We start from the raw sequence: 19,387 nt of genomic DNA, 5'->3' as shown, positions 1-19,387 counted from the left end.
GCCACCCTCCCACCAGGGTCCTGGAGCCGCAGCCGCAGGGGCTGACGGCGAAAGGGAAAGACGCTTCCTTCCTCAGAGAGGAGGAGGAGGAGAGCAGGGCTTTGTGGGGGCGCCGTCTCCACAGGCGGCAGCAGGACGGGTCAGAGCCCCCCCAGCCCCCAGCTGCTGGCCCTGGGCCTATGGGCAGGTCAGCACACCAGGCCTCCAGCCATCCACTCGTGCGCCTGGACACCCCAAGCCAACAAGCCGGGTCCAAACAGCCACATGCAGGCGGAGCCTAAACTGTCCATCGAAATCTTATAGAAACTGCCCGGCCGGGCGGCTCAGTGGTGAGTGACCCCATGTACCAGGAGTTGGGTTCAGTTCCTAACCAGGGCAAGTGCCCAGGTTGCAGGCTCCATCCCCATTAGGGGGCATGCAGGAAGTAACTGATCGATGTCTCTCTGTCTCTCTCTAGTCAATAAAAACATTTTAAAAATAAAACGTATAGCCAAAACCAGTTTGGCTCAGTGGATAGAGCGTCGGCCTGTGGACTGAAAGGTCCCGGGTTCAATTCTGGTCCAGGGCATGTACCTTGGTTGCAGGCATATCCCCAGTAGGGGATGTGCAAGAGGCAACTGATCGATGATTCTCTCTCATCGATGTTTCTAACTCTCTATCCCTCTCTCTTCCTCTCTGTAAAAAATCAATAAAATATATTTTAAAAATAAATAAAACGTATAGAAACAAAGTATTGGTGGCTGGTGTGGTGTGGGAGGCGTGAGGTTTGGTTCTGCTTGTACCAGGGTTGGGGTGGGGGTGCAGGTGAGTCAGGACCCCCATGGGGACTGCCCTGGGGCTGGGTGGGCACGGGGTCAGTGAGTGCACGGAGTGCCTAACCCCAGCCCTGTCTCCCACCTCCCCCCCACGGCGCACACACGTGTCAGGCCCCCCAACTAGGAGCTTTAAGCTGCCGGCCTGTGCGGACCCCTCAGCGCTCACCAGCCGGAGGAGAGGGTCCCTCCCGCACGGAGCAAGGACGGCCGTGTCACTTCTCTCCACGCCGACCGTGGGGAGCGGAGGGGTCCGAGCCCTCGCCCCCTCCTTCCTCCAGGCCCCGCCAGCAAGTCCGAGTGCCGCCTCCACGCAGGCCGGCCCGGCCGCTCGGTCAATATGGGAGGGTCCCGCCTCCGGACCAGAGCGTCCGGGCCCCAGGCACGGCCTCCCCGGCGCCGCCTTCTCCAAGGACACGCCGCCCTCGGGGCCCGACAGCGCAGGTCACGGCGGAATGGGAGGGCAGTGCCGCCGCCATGCCCACGGCTGAGGCCCCTGCAGCAGCCGAGGCCTGTCCCCCACCCCGCACTGCCCTGCCCCCCAGCACAGCAGCAGCAGCAGCAGCGGAAACGGCAGAAACTGAGCAAAATATAGAATTCCTCCGGAGCCGGCTGTGCTTCCTCTGCCCGTAAACGCAGACCGGGGACCGGTGCGGCCGCTCGGGGTGGCGGTCCGTGTCCTGAGCACCAGCGCCGGCCTTGCCCTCACCAGCGGCGTGTGCTGGCCGAGCCGGCGGGGCATCTGGTGACCATCCGCCCCGTGTCCTCGGAGAAGCCTCCGTGTCAGTGCCTGTGGCGTCTTTTCACGGAAAGAAACCGGCAGCCGAAGAGAGAGCGTGCCAGGCCTCTGGCGGAGTCCCTGCCCACTCCCTTCCCGCCGCCTCAGCTGCCAGCTCCGCAGGGAGGGCCCGAGCTCCTGGGGGCGTCCCCGAGGGAGACCCGGAGCCAGGCTTCACCCGATTGGCTGTGGACACTTTTCAGAGAGGGTGGCGGGTTCCAGCCCCAGCCCCAGCCCCAGTCTGGCGGATGCGGGAGGCAGCCATTCGATGTGTCTCTCTCACATTGATTACCCCACCCCCACCCCCCTTTCATTCTCTCTAAAGAAAATCCTTGGATGAGAATTAACACAAGAAAACGGGGGAAACCCCGGATGCTGAAGCCAGGAGTGAGCCCAGGAATGTTATAATGGGATGCCTTACGCTGAACTCGAAGCACGCGTTTGCATGCGCACGTCCCAATCAGCTCTTATCCTCCGGAGCGATCTCAGTCCGGCCCAGCGCTCCCAGCCCCAGGCCGGGTGGCCACGGAGTGACCGAGCGTAAAGGTCGGCAAAGGGCAGCCCTCCAGCCTGCATTCTTAGCATTCTGTTCTCAGCCTGGGGTTTCCCCTCCCTTCCTCAGGGAATGGCTACTGTGCCACATGCGGGAATCCAATGTTGCTCAGAGCATGTGGGATCCAGTGTTACACAGAGCATGTGGGATCCAGTGTTGCTCAGAGCATGTGGGATCCAGTGTCACACAGAGCATGTGGGATCCAGTGTTGCTCAGAGCATGTGGGATCCAGTGTTGCTCAAAGATGAAACCCCCTGGCTCCCCTCTCCGCTTGACACCGTTCTCCTCCCGCACGGAATGCCTGGCGGCCAGATGTGTCTCCAGTGCCAAAGGCGTCGCGTTTAGTTCAAGAAACAGGCGGTCCTGGGACGCTGTGTCTCAGCAGCATCCAGTCTGTCCTTCGTGGGGACAGGGCCGCGTGCTGAGGAAATGACTCCTCCGAGGAGGTGCCGCGTGTCTATGGGGAGCTGGCGTGGCGTTTCCCAGAACCGGCTGCAAAGGCACTGAGCTGACCCTGTGACACCGTGTACGTGTTCGAGGTCCGGGTGAGCAGCTAGGGTGGAGTGTGGGGCTGGAGTGTGTCCTGGAGTCACACACACACACCCAGCAGCCTTCACACCGTCCCTCCGCAGATCAGGGACCCGCGCGACTGTGAGGCCACAACGAGGCAGCGGGTGGCCGAGGGGACAGGCGGGGCGGCGCCGACCCCCGCACGGGGAGCGCAGCCGAGCTCACGCTGCGGGAGGAAGGACTGAGGACTGGAGCTCCGCCGAGCAAAGCCCACAGAGCACCTCCTCCGGGCGCCTGCTCCTCCCGCCGGGCTCACGGTTCCCGGTGGAGCTGCCTCGCGCCGCGCTGTCCCGCGTGGCTCCTCCGGCCTCGCCTGGCTCCGTGGGCGCGTCCGGCCCGGAGCTGCTGCCCCGCCCGCAGGACTCACACCGGGACCCCCGGACCCCCGACCCCGGGACCCCGACCCCGGGCTGCCGGCCCCGGTGTGCGCGGGGCGGGCGCGGGAGGCGCACTTTGGCGACGGCGCCCCGGGGGCCCGGATTTGAGGGACACGAGTGGCTCGGGCACTGAAGCCGTGGGTGGTGGGTGCCCTGCAGTGCAGGCGCCCCGGGAAAAGCGGGGTGCTGGTCCCTTCCAGCGCAGAGGGAGGACGGGCGGGGAACCGGGCCGCGGGAGGGGCTGCCCCGGCTAACGGGCCCGTCTCCTGGCGCGGCTGGGGCCCCCACCTTCTCACCCTCCCTGGTCCCCTCCATCCGGACCGGGATGCCACCGGAAAGGGCGCCCGCCCGGCTGTGCCCGGCCCGGCCTTCCCGGCGCCGGCGGCCGGAGCGCAGGCCTCTCGGGGCGCCGGGCTGCTCGGGGCGCCCAGGGGTCCTCGCTCCGCGGCCTGGGGCGGCCTGCCGGCGCGGGGACAGGAGTTCGGGCTCCGCCAGCCCCGGCCTTTCCCGCTCCTCCGCTCCCCGCCCCGCTCTCCTCGCCCGGAGCGGGGGCGCGGGCCGCGGTGGCGTGAGCCGGCCGGGCGGGCCGGGCCGGGGGCGGGTTGGCGGGGCGGGGGCGGGGGCGGGGGCCGGGGAGCAGCACCGCCTCGCGGCGGGCGGAGCGGCGGCCCATTGGCCGGCGGGCTGGGGCGGGGCGGGGCGGGCGGGGGCGGGGCGGCGGCCCATTGGCCGGCGGGCGGGGCCCGGGCCGGGGGCGGGGCCGGAGGGCGGGGCGGGCGGGGCGGGGCGGGGCCGGGGCGGCCGCGGGCGGACGGCTCCGGGGACAGTCGCATCGCCGCCCAGGGAGCGAGCTCGGAGCGTGAGCGGCGGCCACTCCCGGGCCCGGAGCGCGAGGCAGAGCAGACCGAGCCGCCGCCATGACCCACTTCAACAAGGGCCCGTCCTACGGGCTCTCGGCCGAGGGTCAAGAACAAGGTGCGGGCCGGCCGGGGGTCCGGGCCGGGGCGGGGGTGCAGAGCCGGGGCGAGGGGCCGGGGTGGGGGTCCGGAGGTGCGGGCCGGGGCGGGGGTGCGGGCCGGGGCGAGGGGCCGGGGTGGGGGTCCGGGGGTGCGGGCCGGGGCGGGGGTGCGGGCTGGGGCGGGGGTGCGGGCCGGGGCAAGGGGCCAGGGCGGGAGTCCGGGGGTCCGGGCCGGGGCGGGGGTGCGGGCCTGGGCGGGGGTCCGGGCCGGGCGGTGCCCGCGCTCGGGCTTCGTGGAGCGGGACGTCGAGCGGCGGGAGTGACCGCCCGGCGCCTCCGGCTTTGTTCCCGCCGCGGCCGGACGGTCGGCGGGCGGGGGTCGGGCCGCGGCTGCAGGCCCCTCCCGCCGGGCCGGGGGGCCCCGCGCGGCCCTCCGCCCCGAGCGGGGCCGGTCCGGGCGCCCAGGGCTCTCCCCACCCTCTCCCCTCCCCTCCGGGCCGAGCGCCGCCGGCGGAGTCGGGCGGGTGGCGGCCGCTGGGCCTTTGTTCCCGGGCCCCCGCGCCCCTGCTCCCCCCGGACGGCGGCGGCGGAGCGCCCGGCCGGCGCCTCCGGCGAAGCCGCGGGACGGACAAAGCGCGTCGCTCGGGCCGCCCTCGGCGGGGACGTGAGGGCTTTTGTGCCTTTTTTTTTTTTTTTTTTTCTATGAAAACTGAGAAGTTTGGGTCCCGGGGCTGTAACGGTATCGGGCGCTCCTGGCCCTTTGTTCGGGGCGCCCGGGGTGCGGAGCGGGCCGGGCTGCGGGGCCGGCGGGCGGACGCGGGCTGCGGGCGGGGGCGGAGGGGGGCCGGGCCCCCTCCCCAAACCTCCCTCCCGCTCCCGCCGCATTCCTGGCCCGTGACATCAGCCCGCGGCCAATCGGCGGCGCCGGCACAGACGGCGCATTGTCTGCGCCCGTGGGCCGGGCGGACCGGGAGCCCGACCCGGACCCGGACCCGCAGTCCAGATCCGGACCCAGAGCCCGGACCTGGACCCGCAGCCCAGACCCCGACCCGCAGCCCGGAGCCCGACCCGCAGCCCGGATCCGGACCCGGAGCCCGGGCCGGGGCCGGGGCGGCTCCCCTGGCGGACCCCGAGGCGCTGGTCCGGTCCGCCCCGCGGGTCCGGCCTCGTGTCCGGTTCGCCGGGTCCTGCCGCCCCTCCCCCTGGACCTGCGGGGCCGCGGCCCGTGCGGCGCCTCCGGAAAGTTCCCGGGACTTTTTGTAAAGAGAAAAGTGCGCGCGGCCTGGCGGGTCCCCATCCCGCCCTCTGGGGCCGCGCACGGCCGCGGGTTTGGGTGGGGGCGCCGGGCCCAGCCCAAGCCCCTGCGTGGTGAACGGGGCTGACCCGGCAGTCCTTGCAGGGGCCGCCCTTCTTGGGGTTCACGTCCAGCGCCTTTCTCTTGGCGACTAACGAGCAATTCTCCCCGCGGCGGGGGGCGGGGAGGGGTGGGGAGGAGAGGCCGCTGTGACTGTTAGTCAAACCCGGACTCAGAAACCGGACCCGGGACTCCAGGCCTGGCCCCCGAGCTCCCAGCCTGCTCCATCAGCCCCGGGCCTCACCCCGCCCCGCAGCCCCCACCCCGCAGCCCCCCAGCCCCGGCCCTCACCCCGCCCCGCAGCCCCCACCCCGCAGCCCCCCAGCCCCGGCCCTCACCCCGCCCGGCATCCCCCACCCCGCAGCCCCCCAGCCCCGGCCCTCACCCCGCCCCGCAGCCCCCACCCCGCAGCCCCCCAGCTCCGGCCCTCACCCCGCCCCGCAGCCCCCACCCCGCAGCCCCCCAGCCCCGGCCCTCACCCCGCCCCGCAGCCCCGAGCTGGGTGCCGCCATCTGAAGTCTGAGGACCAGGAGGGTGATGCTCACCCTGAAAGAAGGGCCACCCGGCGCCCTGCTGAGCTCCAACCTCTGAGCCGGGGTGGGGGGGTTGGTCCCCAGTGGGGGTGCGGGAGGCAGCGGATCCACGATTCCCTCTCAGCACTGACGGTTCTCTCCCTCTCCCTCTCCCTTCCTCTCGGAAATCAGTAAAATCATTACTTCTTAAAGGCTGAAGAAGGAAGTTGGAACACTAAATTCTGAGGAGGGTGTCTGGGGTGGGCTCTGGGTATTCTCCATCTCCCCGGGTCTCCCCTCTCCCCCCATTCTCACTGCCCACCTGTCATTCATCCCTTGTCCTCGCGATTTCGCATGTGATTCCTTGTGGTTCCGTGTGAACCTGTCCGGGGTCAGGGTGCCGTGTTCTGTCTGCTGGGCCTCCGGGAGGCCTTGCTGTCCACTGCGGGCGCCCGGGCCAGCCTGGACGCGCTGGGAGCCCGCACCTGAGCCCTCCCTGGCTCTTCACGGGCTGCACAGCACCGGGCACTCCGAGCCAGGGTTCTGCTTTTCCCGAAAACCTCGTCTAACGGTGGAAAAGGCATGAGCCTGGAGGGGGGTGTGGGATGGGCCTCGGGTCCTGGTCCCCTCCCTGCCTCTTCGCCTGGTGTGACCGGCCGGCTATGCGCTCTGGGCTTCAGCTGCTGGCCGAGGGCTGAGCTGCGGTGGCAGTAAGGCCCCCGTGTCGACTTTGCCGCCATGGTGCTTCGTGAGAGAAGCGCCTATGGCGTTTCCCGGACGCGTCCGCCGCCTCTTGAATTCCCCAGTGAGAGCCTTTCGTCTTTCACAGCCGCGTGACGGCGTCCAGAGGCTTTGATCTCAGACACTTTTCTCGTCAGTAAACTTCAGGGCGGGGGTAATCTGTAAAGCAAGATACCTGCCGGCCAAGCTGGTACTCCTTGGTAGGAATACACAGTGGCTCCTTTTTAAATAAATGGGCAGGAAGGTGTTTGAAAGCGGCCTAAAAGGTAGAATCTTCCAGCCCGGCTCCGGGTCTAACAGCATCGAAAGGGCCAGTAACTCGCCATCTACAGAGACCTGTCTGAGCCCAGGACGGGCAGGCAGCAGCTGGGCAGGCAGTTCCCGGGGGGAGCGGTGGGATTAGCAAGGTCCCAGGTGGAGCACCAGCCCTCGCAGGAAGCGGAAGCACTGGGTGCCTGAGGAGGGGGCAGGAAGGGGGAGCACCGGGTGCCTGAGGAGGGGGCAGGGAGCACCGGGTGCCTGAGGAGGGAGCAGGAAGGGGGAGCACCGGGTGTCTGAGGAGGGGGCAGGAAGCAGGAGCACCGGGTGCCTGAGGAGGGAGCAGGAAGGGGGAGCACCGGGTGCCTGAGGAGGGGGCAGGAAGCGGGAGCACCGGGTGCCTGAGGAGGGGGCAGGAAGCAGGAGCACCGGGTGCCTGAGGAGGGGGCGGGAAGCGGGAGCACCGGGTGCCTGAGGAGGGGGCGGGAAGCGGGAGCACCGGGTGCCTGAGGAGGGGGCGGGAAGCGGGAGCACCGGGTGCCTGAGGAGGGAGCGGGAAGGGGGAGCACCGGGTGCCTGAGGAGGGGGCAGGGAGCGGGAGCACCGGGTGCCTGAGGAGGGGGCAGGAAGCAGGAGCACCGGGTGCCTGAGGAGGGGGCGGGAAGCGGGAGCACCGGGTGCCTGAGGAGGGGGCGGGAAGCGGGAGCACCGGGTGCCTGAGGAGGGGGCGGGAAGCGGGAGCACCGGGTGCCTGAGGAGGGGGGGGGAAGCGGGAGCACCGGGTGCCTGAGGAGGGGGCGGGAAGCAGGAGCACCGGGTGCCTGAGGAGGGGGCGGGAAGCGGGAGCACCGGGTGCCTGAGGAGGGGGCGGGAAGCAGGAGCACCGGGTGCCTGAGGAGGGGGCGGGAAGCGGGAGCACCGGGTGCCTGAGGAGGGGGCGGGAAGCGGGAGCACCGGGTGCCTGAGGAGGGGGCGGGAAGCGGGAGCACCGGGTGCCTGAGGAGGGGGCGGGAAGCGGGAGCACCGGGTGCCTGAGGAGGGGGCAGGGAGCGGGAGCACCGGGTGCCTGAGGAGGGGGCAGGGAGCGGGAGCACCGGGTGCCTGAGGAGGGGGCAGGGAGCGGGAGCACCGGGTGCCTGAGGACCGGGAAGACCTGGAGGAAGCAGCCTTTCCTGACAGGTGGCAGATGGGGCATCGGGGGGTTCGGTGTGTGGCCTGCGTGACAGTCTTAGCAAATGACAGGGGCACTTTCTGCGGTGGGGGAGTCAGTGCTGGGGGCAGAGGGAGGAGCGCTCCGGGAGGAGCTAACGGGTGCTGAGACGCTCAGCCTGATGCTCCCTGCCCCCGGGGACGGGGATCTGGGCTCACGTCTCCGTGGTTACAGCGGAGGCCGCCCTCCGAGGGAAGGCAGGGGAGCTGCCAGCCTGTGAGTCACCGAGTGAAAGCGCCCCGTGTCCGGGAGGCCCCCCAGCGGGGACAGCGCCCTCTGCCCGGTCCCTCAGGGCAGCAGCCCCCCTGGAGGCCTCGCTGGGACTGGGGGGGGGGTGACTTCCCAGGGTGCCCTGAGCCCCGTCACAGTGATCTGTGACGTCAAAGAAGTCACCACTGGATGCTTCGGGGTCTCAGCCAGTCCTTCCCCCTCCGCCCAGGGAGCAGCAGCTGCTGCTCATGCTGGGGGCCTGGGGGTGGGGGTGGGGTGCCACGTGCCTGCTGCTCCGGGACCGGCACTGGGTCCCCTCGGCCCTGGAGAAGCCCGGGGTGCTGACCCCCCTTGCCGCCAGCCTGGGCGCGGGTCGGAACCCCAGGGCTGGTCAAGGCCGATGCGGGCGGGGGGAGGGGTGTCCTAACAGAAATACAAGCTCGTTCCGCGCTTTACAGATGCGCCGGGGACTCGGAGGCTGCGGTGGGGGGGCCTGGGGCTCAGGATGGCCGGGAGGCTGTCCGGTGGGACCCTCAGTTCTAGCGCCGACTCTGGCCGCGTATCCTGTGTGTCCCTGTAACGTGTGTGTGTGTGTGGGGGGGGTGCCTGCCTTCCCAGCTCGGGCAGCGTGTGTGTCTGGGCAGGTGCGGCCCTGCCCCTCGCTGGCCTTGCCCGGGGGATGCGCCCGGAGCGGAGGCTCACCCGGAGCTTCCCTCGTGCTGGGGCGCCCGGGCGGCCCTGCGGTGCGAGGGGCTGCGGACGGCGCGGGGACAGGGCGGGGAGCGGCGGGGTGTGGCCCCGGGGCCGTGTCGAAGTGGAGGGGGAAGGCGGGGTGATCGACCCCAAACGGCCTCAGCGTCCACACGTGGCCCTGCTTCGGTGCCGGACCCGCCTGCCGCTCACTGCTAACCGGGCGTGGGGGCCCCCCTGCCCACAGGCCCCCCACACACACCCCCAGGCCCCCCCCCGCCCATAGGCCCCCCCACACACACGTCCAGGGCCCCCCACACACACACCCAGGGCCCCCACCCTGCCCACAGGCCACCCAACACACACACACCCAGGACCCCGTGCCCATAGGCCCCACACACACACCCAGGGCCCCCCCCCTGCCCACAGGCCACCCAACACATCCAAGCCCACCCCCCTGCCCACAGCCCCCCCACACACACACACCCAGGCCCACAGCCCCCCACACACACCCAGGGCCCCCCTGCCCACAGGCCCTCACACACACACCCAGGGCCCCCCTGCCCACAGCCCCCCACACACACACCCAGGGCGCCCCCTGCCTGCCCCTCACACTCCGCCCCGCCTGCCAGGCTTTGTCCTGTTCTCTCTAGCTCGGTTCCGAAACGTTCTTCCCGGGTTGGTGGGTTCTGCCACCTTCCAGCACCTTCTACAGCCCAGCGGCGGCTGCCTCTGGCCCTGGAGGGGGCGAGCTTCTTGGTCGGAGGCCCCAGTGTGACCCTCGGGGTGTGTGTGTGTGTGTGTGTGTGTGTGTGTGCGCGCACATCGCCAGCCCCGCAGGGGGTGGGGGGCACTGGCTGCCCAGACTCCCGACTCCGCAGTGGCTCCAGCAGCCTCCTTACTGGTCGTTATTGATCGTTACTGATCACTGATCGATACTGATTGTCTAAAGCTCTCCTGGGAATAGAGACCAGGCGGTGGCTTTTCAGACGTGTTTGAAGGAGGAAACCTTCCGGGGGCTGGACCGGGGCGGCCGGAGTGAGCATGGAGCTCGGGGCTCCTGCTGAGCCTCGAGGTCCGGGGCCCGGCCTCCACCCGGCCCTGAGGCCGGCGCTCGGTGAAGGAGGGGGGCGCCCCCTGGTCCCTGTGCAGACCCGCCTCCTGGATGTCCCCCTGCCTCCGCCCCCGCAGGTCCCTGTGCAGACCCGCCTCCTGGATGTCCCCCTGCCTCCCCCACCCCGGCCGGTCCCTGTGCAGACCCGCCTCCTGGATGTCCCCCTGCCTCCGCCCCCCGCCGGTCCCTGTGCAGACCCGCCTCCTGGATGTCCCCTGCCTCCGCCCCCCGCCGGTCCCTGTGCAGACCCGCCGCTGGGCGCCCCCTGCCTCCCCCGCCCCGGCCGGTCCCTGTGCAGACCCGCCTCCTGGATGTCCCCCTGCCTCCCCCGCCCCGGCCGGTCCCTGTGCAGACCCGCCTCCTGGATGTCCCCCTGCCTCCGCCCCCCGCCGGTCCCTGTGCAGACCCGCCTCCTGGATGTCCCCCTGCCTCCACCCCCCGCCGGTCCCTGTGCAGACCCGCCTCCTGGATGTCCCCCTGCCTCCGCCCCCCGCCGGTCCCTGTGCAGACCCGCCTCCTGGATGTCCCCCTGCCTCCACCCCCCGCCGGTCCCTGTGCAGACCCGCCTCCTGGATGTCCCCCTGCCTCCCCCGCCCCCGCCGGTCCCTGTGCAGACCCACCTCCTGGGCGCCCCCTGCCTCCCCCGCCCCCGCAGGTCCCTGTGCAGACCCGCCTCCTGGATGTCCCCTGCCTCCGCCGCCCCCGCAGGTCCCTGTGCAGACCCGCCGCGGGGCGCCCCCTGCCTCCCCCGCCCCCGCCGGTCCCTGTGCAGACCCGCCTCCTGGATGCCCCCCTGCCTCCACCCCCCGCCGGTCCCTGTGCAGACCCGCCTCCTGGATGTCCCCCTGCCTCCGCCCCCCGCCGGTCCCTGTGCAGACCCGCCTCCTGGGCGCCCCCTGCCTCCCCCGCCCCCGCCGGTCCCTGTGCAGACCCGCCTCCTGGGCGCCCCCTGCCTCCCCCGCCCCCGCCGGTCCCTGTGCAGACCCGCCCCCTGGGCGCCCCCCGCCCCCCCCGCCCCCGCCGGTCCCTGTGCAGACCCGCCTCCTGGATGTCCCCTGCCTCCCCCGCCCCGGCCGGTCCCTGTGCAGACCCGCCTCCTGGATGTCCCCTGCCTCCCCCGCCCCGGCCGGTCCCTGTGCAGACCCGCCTCCTGGATGTCCCCCTGCCTCTGCCCCCCGCCGGTCCCTGTGCAGACCCGCCTCCTAGATGTCCCCCTGTCTCCCCCGCCCCGGCCGGTCCCTGTGCAGACCCGCCTCCTGGATGTCCCCCTGCCTCCGCCCCCCGCCGGTCCCTGTGCAGACCCGCCGCGGGGCGCCCCCTGCCTCCCCCGCCCCGGCCGGTCCCTGTGCAGACCCGCCGCGGGGCGCCCCCTGCCTCCCCGCCCCGGCCGGTCCCTGTGCAGACCCGCCTCCTAGATGTCCCCCTGTCTCCCCCGCCCCGGCCGGTCCCTGTGCAGACCCGCCTCCTGGATGTCCCCCTGCCTCCACCCCCCGCCGGTCCCTGTGCAGACCCGCCGCGGGGCGCCCCCTGCCTCCCCCGCCCCGGCCGGTCCCTGTGCAGACCCGCCTCCTGGATGTCCCCCTGCCTCCGCCGCCCTGGGTCCCAGGGTCACGGGACCGCCGAGCAGAGCAGTGGCTCCGGGACGCACCTTCCCGGAGGGGGGCAGGAAGGAGCAAGTGGCCATGCTTGTCTCCAGGCGGCGAGAACGGGACAGTGTCAGCCCCTCAGGGTCCATCAAAGGTGCCCTTGTTCAGACAACGGGGTGCCCCTGGCCAGGTGCAGGGAAGGTGCTGGGGGCGGGGGCCGGGGCCGGGGGAGGGACAACCTGGGGAGGAAGGCAGGAGAGGGGGCCTGGCTCAGACCCCTCGAGGCCCAGGCGGGCCGGAGGAGACAATTCACGTGCCCTCTGTCCCGGGGCGGGGGCAGTGGCCTCGGCTGACAGCACGTCCTCACCCCGGCTCCTGGGAGGACCCTCCTAGGCCGCCTCGGCCTGGCTCAGGGCGAGCATCCGCCCACCAGCCCGGAGGCCACAGTTCAAGTCCCAGTCATTGGAGACCGGCGATCCATGATTCTCTCTCATCACTGACGTTCCTCTCTCTCTCCCTCTCCCCTTCTCTCTGAAACCAATACAAATCTATTTTTTTTTTTTTAAAGCAATGTTTTATAAAGGTCTCTGGCTCACTGAGTGCGCGTGGCCATCAGTTGCCCAGAGCTCTGGGGCAGGGTGTGCCTGCGCCTCGAATGATTTGTGGATTAAGCCGGGATCTTTCGGAATCCTGAATTTCTTCTTTCTGCCCCACTTTACTTTCCCTGAGGCCTCCAAGGGCAGCGGCCAGCGAGATCTGAATCTGAGTCGCCAGGCGCTCCCGGCTGGGCTGACGTCCGGCCCGCGGGCGTGGGGCCCCTCCCGGCGCGGCTAGGGTTTCTCCGGGGACTCGGAGCGCCTCGGACAGAAGGCCCTTTATCAGGAGCAAACCAAACCCGCCGGCTCCATCTGAGATGGCCAGATGGCGATGGAGGAGATGGCTGCCCGGCGCAGGCACCGGTGCAGGCGCCGCGAGACCGCCCTGGGTCTTCCTGGTCTGGTCTCCCCAGCGGCATCGGGTGCCGCTGCCCAGGCGTGGGCTCGGGGGCGGAGGACGGGTGAAGCCCCGCCCCCGCCCTCAGGAGGACACGGGCAGGTGCGCTCTGTGCGGGCTCCGGGGTGCGGGCCTGGCCCAGGGGGTCCACACTCCCGGGGGTCCAGTCCTGGCCCGGTCCCCCCGTTTGCCCAGGCCCCGCACACCCACCCGTGCGGTACTCGAACCCCTCAGTCGTTACCCTCTGGCTCTGGGGGATCACCGCCCACTCCCTCCCGTCCACCGTCAGCTCTTCCGAACACTTCTGAGGCCGCGAGGCCCTGTCCCGCGTCAGTGACGGCGTCTTTGCTTTCACGGTGACTGTGCGCTGGCCACGGTGTCCATCGGCACTTGTTTGGAGGCAGGAAGCGGTGCTCGGCGGGTCCGAGGGCGGCAGGTGGGCAGGCCGAGGCCCCAGGCCGCGTGGGGGAGCGGTCACTCACCCCCCCCCAGTCCTGGCGGAGCGGGTAACCAGGTGAGCATGGGCCCCGGGCAGCGGGCCTGGAGGCTCAGGTGCCCTGAGCTGAGGACACGGGGTGGGGGTGGGCCTCGGAGGGGGGCGGGCAGGTCACGTGGTGAATGAGCGTCTGCGGGGCCGGGCCGTGGTGGACTTTGCTCACACAGGCCTCCGCCCCGCCCGGCCCCGTCTGGTAACCTCAGCGGCCTTCTGGGGGGAGGGGGGGCCGGAGGCCGAGGTTTTTGGGGTTATTTTTTTTAGTCTTTTGTTTCTTAAAAATAACCAGCTTAAAGCAGTCAAACCCCCGGCAGCCTGCCCCGCGGCCCCGAGAGGAGGGGCCCTGGGAGCAGGGGCAGGTTCGGTTACCGCCTGAGGTCACACTTAGAGTGTTTGACGTCTGACTTCCAGGCATGTGACCTGGCGGTGCACCGAGGAGCACGTGGTCCGCAGGGGCTCCCGGGCAGGTCCCAGGCGGGCGTGACACTGAGCCTGACCTCATCCTGTTCCTGGTCTCCAGGCAGCGAGGGGGGAGGGGGGAGGGGGGAGGAGGCTGGTCTCCCTGGCCTTCCGCTGTTGTCCACACCTGGCTTCATTCTCTGGGGCACATCCCCTCCCACACCCCCTCATCCTCATCTCGGGGGACTGCCTGCAGGGGGCTCCCGCAGGCTCCGTGCAGGGGTGTCTGCCTGGGGGCAGCAGGTGGGGGGCCGCTCCGGGCAGGGCCTCTGAAGGTTGCTAGGGAATCACGTGAAATAAACCCCGAGGCAGAGTAAAGAAACGAGGCTGATAAAGAGCCGGGAGAGAGCGATACTGAGACTGATTGGACCGAGCTGCCAGGCCTGCGCGCGGTGGGCTTACCCGCCTAGCGCGAGGCCTGGAAGGACACGTCGGCATTTCCCGCCCGACGCCCGGATTACAGCTTTTTGGTGGAAATGGGGGCGAGCTCCACCACAGAGCTGCCTTTTCCGGGCTTGCTCTAGGGCTGCTCTGCGCTCGAGCCTCGGAGGCCACCAGTGGGTGCTGGGCGGTGGGTGCTGGGCGGTGGGCGGTGGGCGCGTGTCCCCGTCTGCCTGGCCGACTCTGACCCCCTGCGTCCGGGAGGGGAGGCCTTGTGAAAGAGATTGCTTTCCCAGATGGTCTCATAGAATTTTCTTTTCATCTGAAACTTGTTTGTGAGAAAAGAGCACACATTCCTAAGTCGTGAATTCCACTCGGCTGGCGAGGCTGCTGGAAGCTCCCTTCTTTTCGAAGGATTAGCAGCATTTGGGCGCAACAGCCAAAACCCAGTCATGTGACGTGGGCAACACCTCCTCCTGGTTAGCTCGCCGTCTCTCCCCGCCAGGCCGTCTCTCCTGTCTCTCCCCGCGGGGCCGTCTCTCCTGTCTCTCCCCGCGGGGCCGTCTCTCCCCGAGGTGCCGTCTCTCCCCGCGGGGCCGTCTCTCCCGTCTCTCCCCGCGGGGCCGTCTCTCTCTCCCCCCGCCGGGCCGTCTCTCTCTCCCCGCGGGGCCGTCTCTCTCTCCCCCCCGCCGGGCCGTCTCTCTCTCCCCGCGGGGCCGTCTCTCTCTCCCCGCCAGGCCATCTCTCCCCGCCTTACTGTCTCCCCGCGGGGCCGTCTCTCTCTCCCCGCGGGGCCGTCTCTCCCGTCTCTCCCCGCCGGACTGTCTCCCTGCGGGGCCGTCTCCCCCGTGTCACATGCGGGCGCCGTGGGGTCGGCGTGGTTTCCCTCCGCGGCCCCAGCGTCTCCCCGTTCGCTGCCCACCCCGCTCCCCGGGCGGGTATTTGTCCTGAAGCCCCCGCGGTGCGCTGGGTCGGCAGAGAGCGGGTGCGAGCGAGTGGCCGGCGGCCGCAGGCAGGCGTGAGGCTGGGCGGGTGCTCACGCCGCCCTGTGTTCCAGATCGCGTCCAAGTACGACCCGCAGGCGGAGGAGGACCTGCGCGGCTGGATCGAGGAGGTGACGGGCATGAGCATCGGCACCAGCTTCCAGCTGGGCCTCAAGGACGGCATCATCCTCTGCGAGTGAGTCTCCCGGCCGAAGCCCACAGGGCCCTCCCCCCCACCTCCCCCTTCCTCCTCCCCACCTGCCCCCTTCCAACCCCCTTCCTCCCCCCACCTCCCCACCTCCCCCTTCCTCCCCCCCACCTCCCCACCTTCCCCCCTCCCCCCACCTCCCCCCCTTCCTCCCCCCCACCTCTCCACCTTCCCCCCTCCCCCCACCTCCCCCCTTCCCCCCCACCTCCCCACCTTCCCCCCCACCTCCCCCTTCCCCCCACCTGCCCCCTTCCTCCCCCCATCTTCCCCCCTTCCCCCCCATCTTCCCCCCCACCTCCCCCCTTCCTCCCCCCCACCTGCCCCCTTCCTCCCCCCCATCTTCTCCCCCACCTCCCCCCCTTCCTCCCCCCCCCCCTTCCTCCCCCCCACCTCCCCCTCTACCCCCTCCCCCCCCCCCCCCGCCAGGACACCACCTGACCTCGCCGAGCCAGGGCCCACGCTGCCTGCATGGGATGGGGGGGGACCGCCGTGAGCTGTGCTCTCCTCCCCAGGCTCATCAACAAGCTCCAGCCGGGCTCCGTGAAGAAGGTCAACGAGTCCTCGCTGAACTGGCCGCAGGTAAGCCCACCCCCCAGGGCGGGTCACACCCCCTCAGGGCAGGTAACACACCCTCGGTCACTTTTTCTTTTTTCTTTTTTTAAGACAAATCAAGTGGGGAACTTGTAGAGGTTTCCTACTTCACCACAATTTCCTTTTTCTTATACATATTATTTTTACTCACTTCCAAGAGGAAGGGAGAGGGAGAAACATCAGTGATGAGAGGGAATCATGGACCGACTGCCTCCTGCACGCCCCACACGGGCTCGAGCCCACAACCTGGCCTGTGCCCCAACTATTGTACAATAGAAATCGAACCCTAGCCCCCGGGTTCAGCCCCCGAGCCCGCCGGCTGGCCAGGTGGTCCCTCTTCAGGCAGCGAAACTCAAGGACGCGTTCCAAACCGACATCCAGCAGAAGGCTGAGCTGGCGGCATGTCTGGCTTTTGTGCCGCGTTCTTAACGCTTCCGTAATTCCCTAGAACGAGGCCTGGTTATTAGGTGCTTCGTCTGGGCGTTTTTCTTGTCTTCAGTCTGTCTCTTCTCAGAGAAGACTTGGCAAGTTTTCACAGAGAAAGCCTCGGAGGGCAGAGGAGAAACGGGGGGAGCGAGGAATTTGACGGCTGTCGGTGTGACAGGCAGGGATGTGTGGATTCAGAACACTTCACGGCGGGCTCTGACACAGAAGAGCCCAAGCATTTAGCAACCACAACACCACAAATTTACACACACGTTAAAACCAAAACATGACAGATCACGTGCCTTTTGACAAAGGGAACGTCAGCCTGGACAACACGGACATGGGAATCTTATAAGCACGTGAGGAAGATCATGTTTTTGAGAAACTAAAAAAAATCATCCTTTAAAAACCCTGGAAAGCCCCGGCCGGCGAGCTCAGAGGCTGCGTGCCGACCTGGGAGCCGGGGGCCAGGGTTCCGTTCCCGGTGGGAGCACAGGCCGGGGAAGACCAGCCCCCTCGCCCTCCCGGAGGAGCTGTGCCCGTCGGGGCGGCCCGGAGCCTCGCCCGGAGCTGCTGGCGGACGCAGGGTCTGGGTGGCCAGGGCCTCGCAGCCGGCCCACGTGCCTCTTGCCTTCCAGTTAGAGAACATCGGCAACTTCATCAAGGCCATCCAGGCGTACGGCATGAAGCCTCACGACATCTTCGAGGCCAACGACCTGTTTGAGAACGGGAACATGACGCAGGTGCAGACCACACTGGTGGCGCTGGCCGGCCTGGTACGTGCGCCCTGTCTGCAGTGCGGGTTCCGCCTCGGGAACGGGCGTGAGCTGCGTGCCCCCCCCCCCCCCCGGGCTCAGACGGGCAGGGAGGGCCGGCCCCGTAATCCTTAGCTTTGTGGGGGGCCTGGCCCCGTAATCGTTAGCTTTGTGGGGGCTGCTGGGCGCCGTCAGGCGCTCCCACGCCTGAGGGGCCTCCCCCTGGGCCGGGCCCGGCTGAGGCTGCGCTTCCGTCCAGGCCAAGACCAAAGGCTTCCACACCACCATCGACATCGGCGTGAAGTACGCCGAGAAGCAGACGCGGCGCTTCGACGAGGGCAAGCTGAAGGCCGGCCAGAGCGTCATCGGGCTGCAGGTGAGGGCGCCATCGCGGGGACGGGCGGGGACGGGCAGGCTGGGGGTGGGGGGGGTTGCGTCCACGCCGTGCTGGCTGAGGGGAGCCCCCGCCATCATCGGCCACTGATGTGGCTGCGGCAGTGGCTTCCCGCCCGCACTGCTTCTCCGAGGGGGCGCCCTTCCTAAATCGCGGCCAGGGGCCTGTGGGCAGCCTCACGGACCCCAAGGCCGAGTCGGGGCCAGCGCTCCGGTGTCGGCGCTGCTCCTGGGGACCCCCAGCCGGGGTCCCCCTCCCTTCCTCAGGGCCGGGGGTGTCTCGGGGGCAGACCCCGAGGGGAGGAGCGGCCCACCCCTTCCTCCGCTCACGCTGCTGTGTCTCCTGAGTCTCCCAGTCTGCTAGACCTTTCCTGTGACCAGGCTTTCTAAGGAGAAAGCCCCAGCTGGCTCGTCCCGAGGCCCAGCCCTCGGAGGGAGAGGACGCTGGTTCCTGCTGCTCCGACCGCGGCCGGCGGTGCCCCCCAGGCTCAGCCCGTGGACGTGGGCGCGGGACTGCCCTGCGGCTCCTGCCCCGCGAACGGGCCAGTGGGAGGGGTGGAAGCTGGGCCTGTTCCTCCGCAGACGGACCCCTGGGTCTGCTGCGCATTTTACACAGAACACCCGGCGGGAGCTCACACCGGGCGGGAGGCACCTGCCTCTGCCCTGCCCTCCGGAGGCAGCCCCAGCCGATGGGGAGGGAGGAGGCTGAGGGAGCTGATTTCTCATCATCCAGCCTCTGTGGCATCTTAGTGTCCGTCCGTCCGTCCTGTTGCCGTTTCTGTGTGGTTAACGATGAGTCCTTCCTTCAAATGCGCCTTCGGAGGCCAGGGGAGACTCGGCGTCCGGGAACTGATGCCCCTCTCATTTTGTGATTTAAAGATGGGGACCAACAAGTGCGCCAGCCAGGCGGGCATGACCGCCTACGGGACCAGGAGGCACCTGTACGACCCCAAGATGCAGACGGACAAGCCCTTCGACCAGACCACCATCAGCCTGCAGATGGGCACCAACAAGGGGGCCAGCCAGGTGAGGGGCCGTGTGTGTGTGTGTGAACTGATTTCAGGGAGAGGAAAGGAGAGGGAGAGGCAGGCAGAAGCATCAGTGATGAGAGGGGACCTTCCTGTGGATGGAGCCCGCGCCCCGGGCCCGTCCCTCGTCACCGACCCGCGGTCACTAACCTCCGCCCTCGGTCGCAGGCGGGCATGCTGGCGCCGGGCACCCGGAGGGACATCTACGACCAGAAGCTCACGCTGCAGCCCGTGGACAGCTCCACCATCTCGCTGCAGATGGGCACCAACAAGGTGGCCTCGCAGAAGGGCATGAGCGTGTACGGGCTCGGGCGGCAGGTCTACGACCCCAAGTACTGCGCCGCGCCCACCGAGCCCGTCCTGCGCAACGGCAGCCAGGGCACCGGCACCAACGGCTCCGAGGTCAGCGACAGCGACTCGCAGGCCGAGTTCCCCGACGAGTACGCCGGCGGGTTCCCCGACGACGCCCGCGAGTACCCGTACGGCGACCCCGGCCTGGATTACTAGGCGCCGCCCCGGGCCGGCCGTCCTGGGTGCCGCCGCTCCGCCGAGCCCTAGCGCGCTTCCCGCTCCTGCCCCCGCCGCCCGCCTCCACCCCGAGCGGACGGCGCGGGCGGTCCCTCTGGCAGACCCGCCTCCTCACATCCTTCGGAACCGTCCGCAAGCGTAGGAGCCTCCCCCAGCTAGTGTCCGGCTCCTCCAGACTGACCCGCGCTCAGCGCCCCGTCGCCGACGGGGGGCGGGCGGCCTCGCTCGGCGCCGCCCGGCGGCTCCCCCTGCGGGCGTCTCGGGGGCGTTGCCCTGGCGCCGGGCGCGGGGCCTGGCCGGCGTGTGCCCGTCCCTCGTGCCAGCGTAGCGGTGTAGACTCGCGCTGTCTCACTGTATTTATTGCTGCGTTTCTCAGCGTAAACTTATCCCAGTGTATTTTTTATAAATAAATATTTTTTGAACATT

General features: G+C 69.6%; 1 protein-coding gene across 2 annotated transcripts in view; it reads left to right on the top strand.

Annotated features, from left to right (window-relative positions):
• CNN3 (calponin 3) overlaps window positions 1-19,387 on the top strand; it is a 27,205-nt gene extending 7,818 nt beyond the window's left edge. Inside the window, exons 2-8 of one of the 2 annotated variants that reach the window (XM_045586814.1) lie at window positions 3,949-4,065; window positions 15,107-15,228; window positions 15,753-15,819; window positions 16,896-17,033; window positions 17,272-17,388; window positions 18,285-18,431; window positions 18,602-19,387. In XM_045586814.1, the coding sequence (XP_045442770.1) occupies window positions 15,173-15,228; window positions 15,753-15,819; window positions 16,896-17,033; window positions 17,272-17,388; window positions 18,285-18,431; window positions 18,602-18,940 (864 nt within the window). In that variant the 5' untranslated portion in view covers window positions 3,949-4,065; window positions 15,107-15,172 and the 3' untranslated portion in view covers window positions 18,941-19,387. Of the gene's footprint in view, window positions 1-3,898; window positions 4,066-15,106; window positions 15,229-15,752; window positions 15,820-16,895; window positions 17,034-17,271; window positions 17,389-18,284; window positions 18,432-18,601 lie in introns of those variants that run through there. The other variant, XM_036452830.2, reaches the window with a different exon arrangement.

Source organism: Pipistrellus kuhlii, unplaced genomic scaffold, assembly GCF_014108245.1.
Source record: "Pipistrellus kuhlii isolate mPipKuh1 unplaced genomic scaffold, mPipKuh1.p scaffold_m20_p_24, whole genome shotgun sequence".
Lineage (NCBI taxonomy): Eukaryota > Metazoa > Chordata > Mammalia > Chiroptera > Vespertilionidae > Pipistrellus > Pipistrellus kuhlii.
This window is presented reverse-complemented; position numbering and strand designations above follow the sequence as displayed.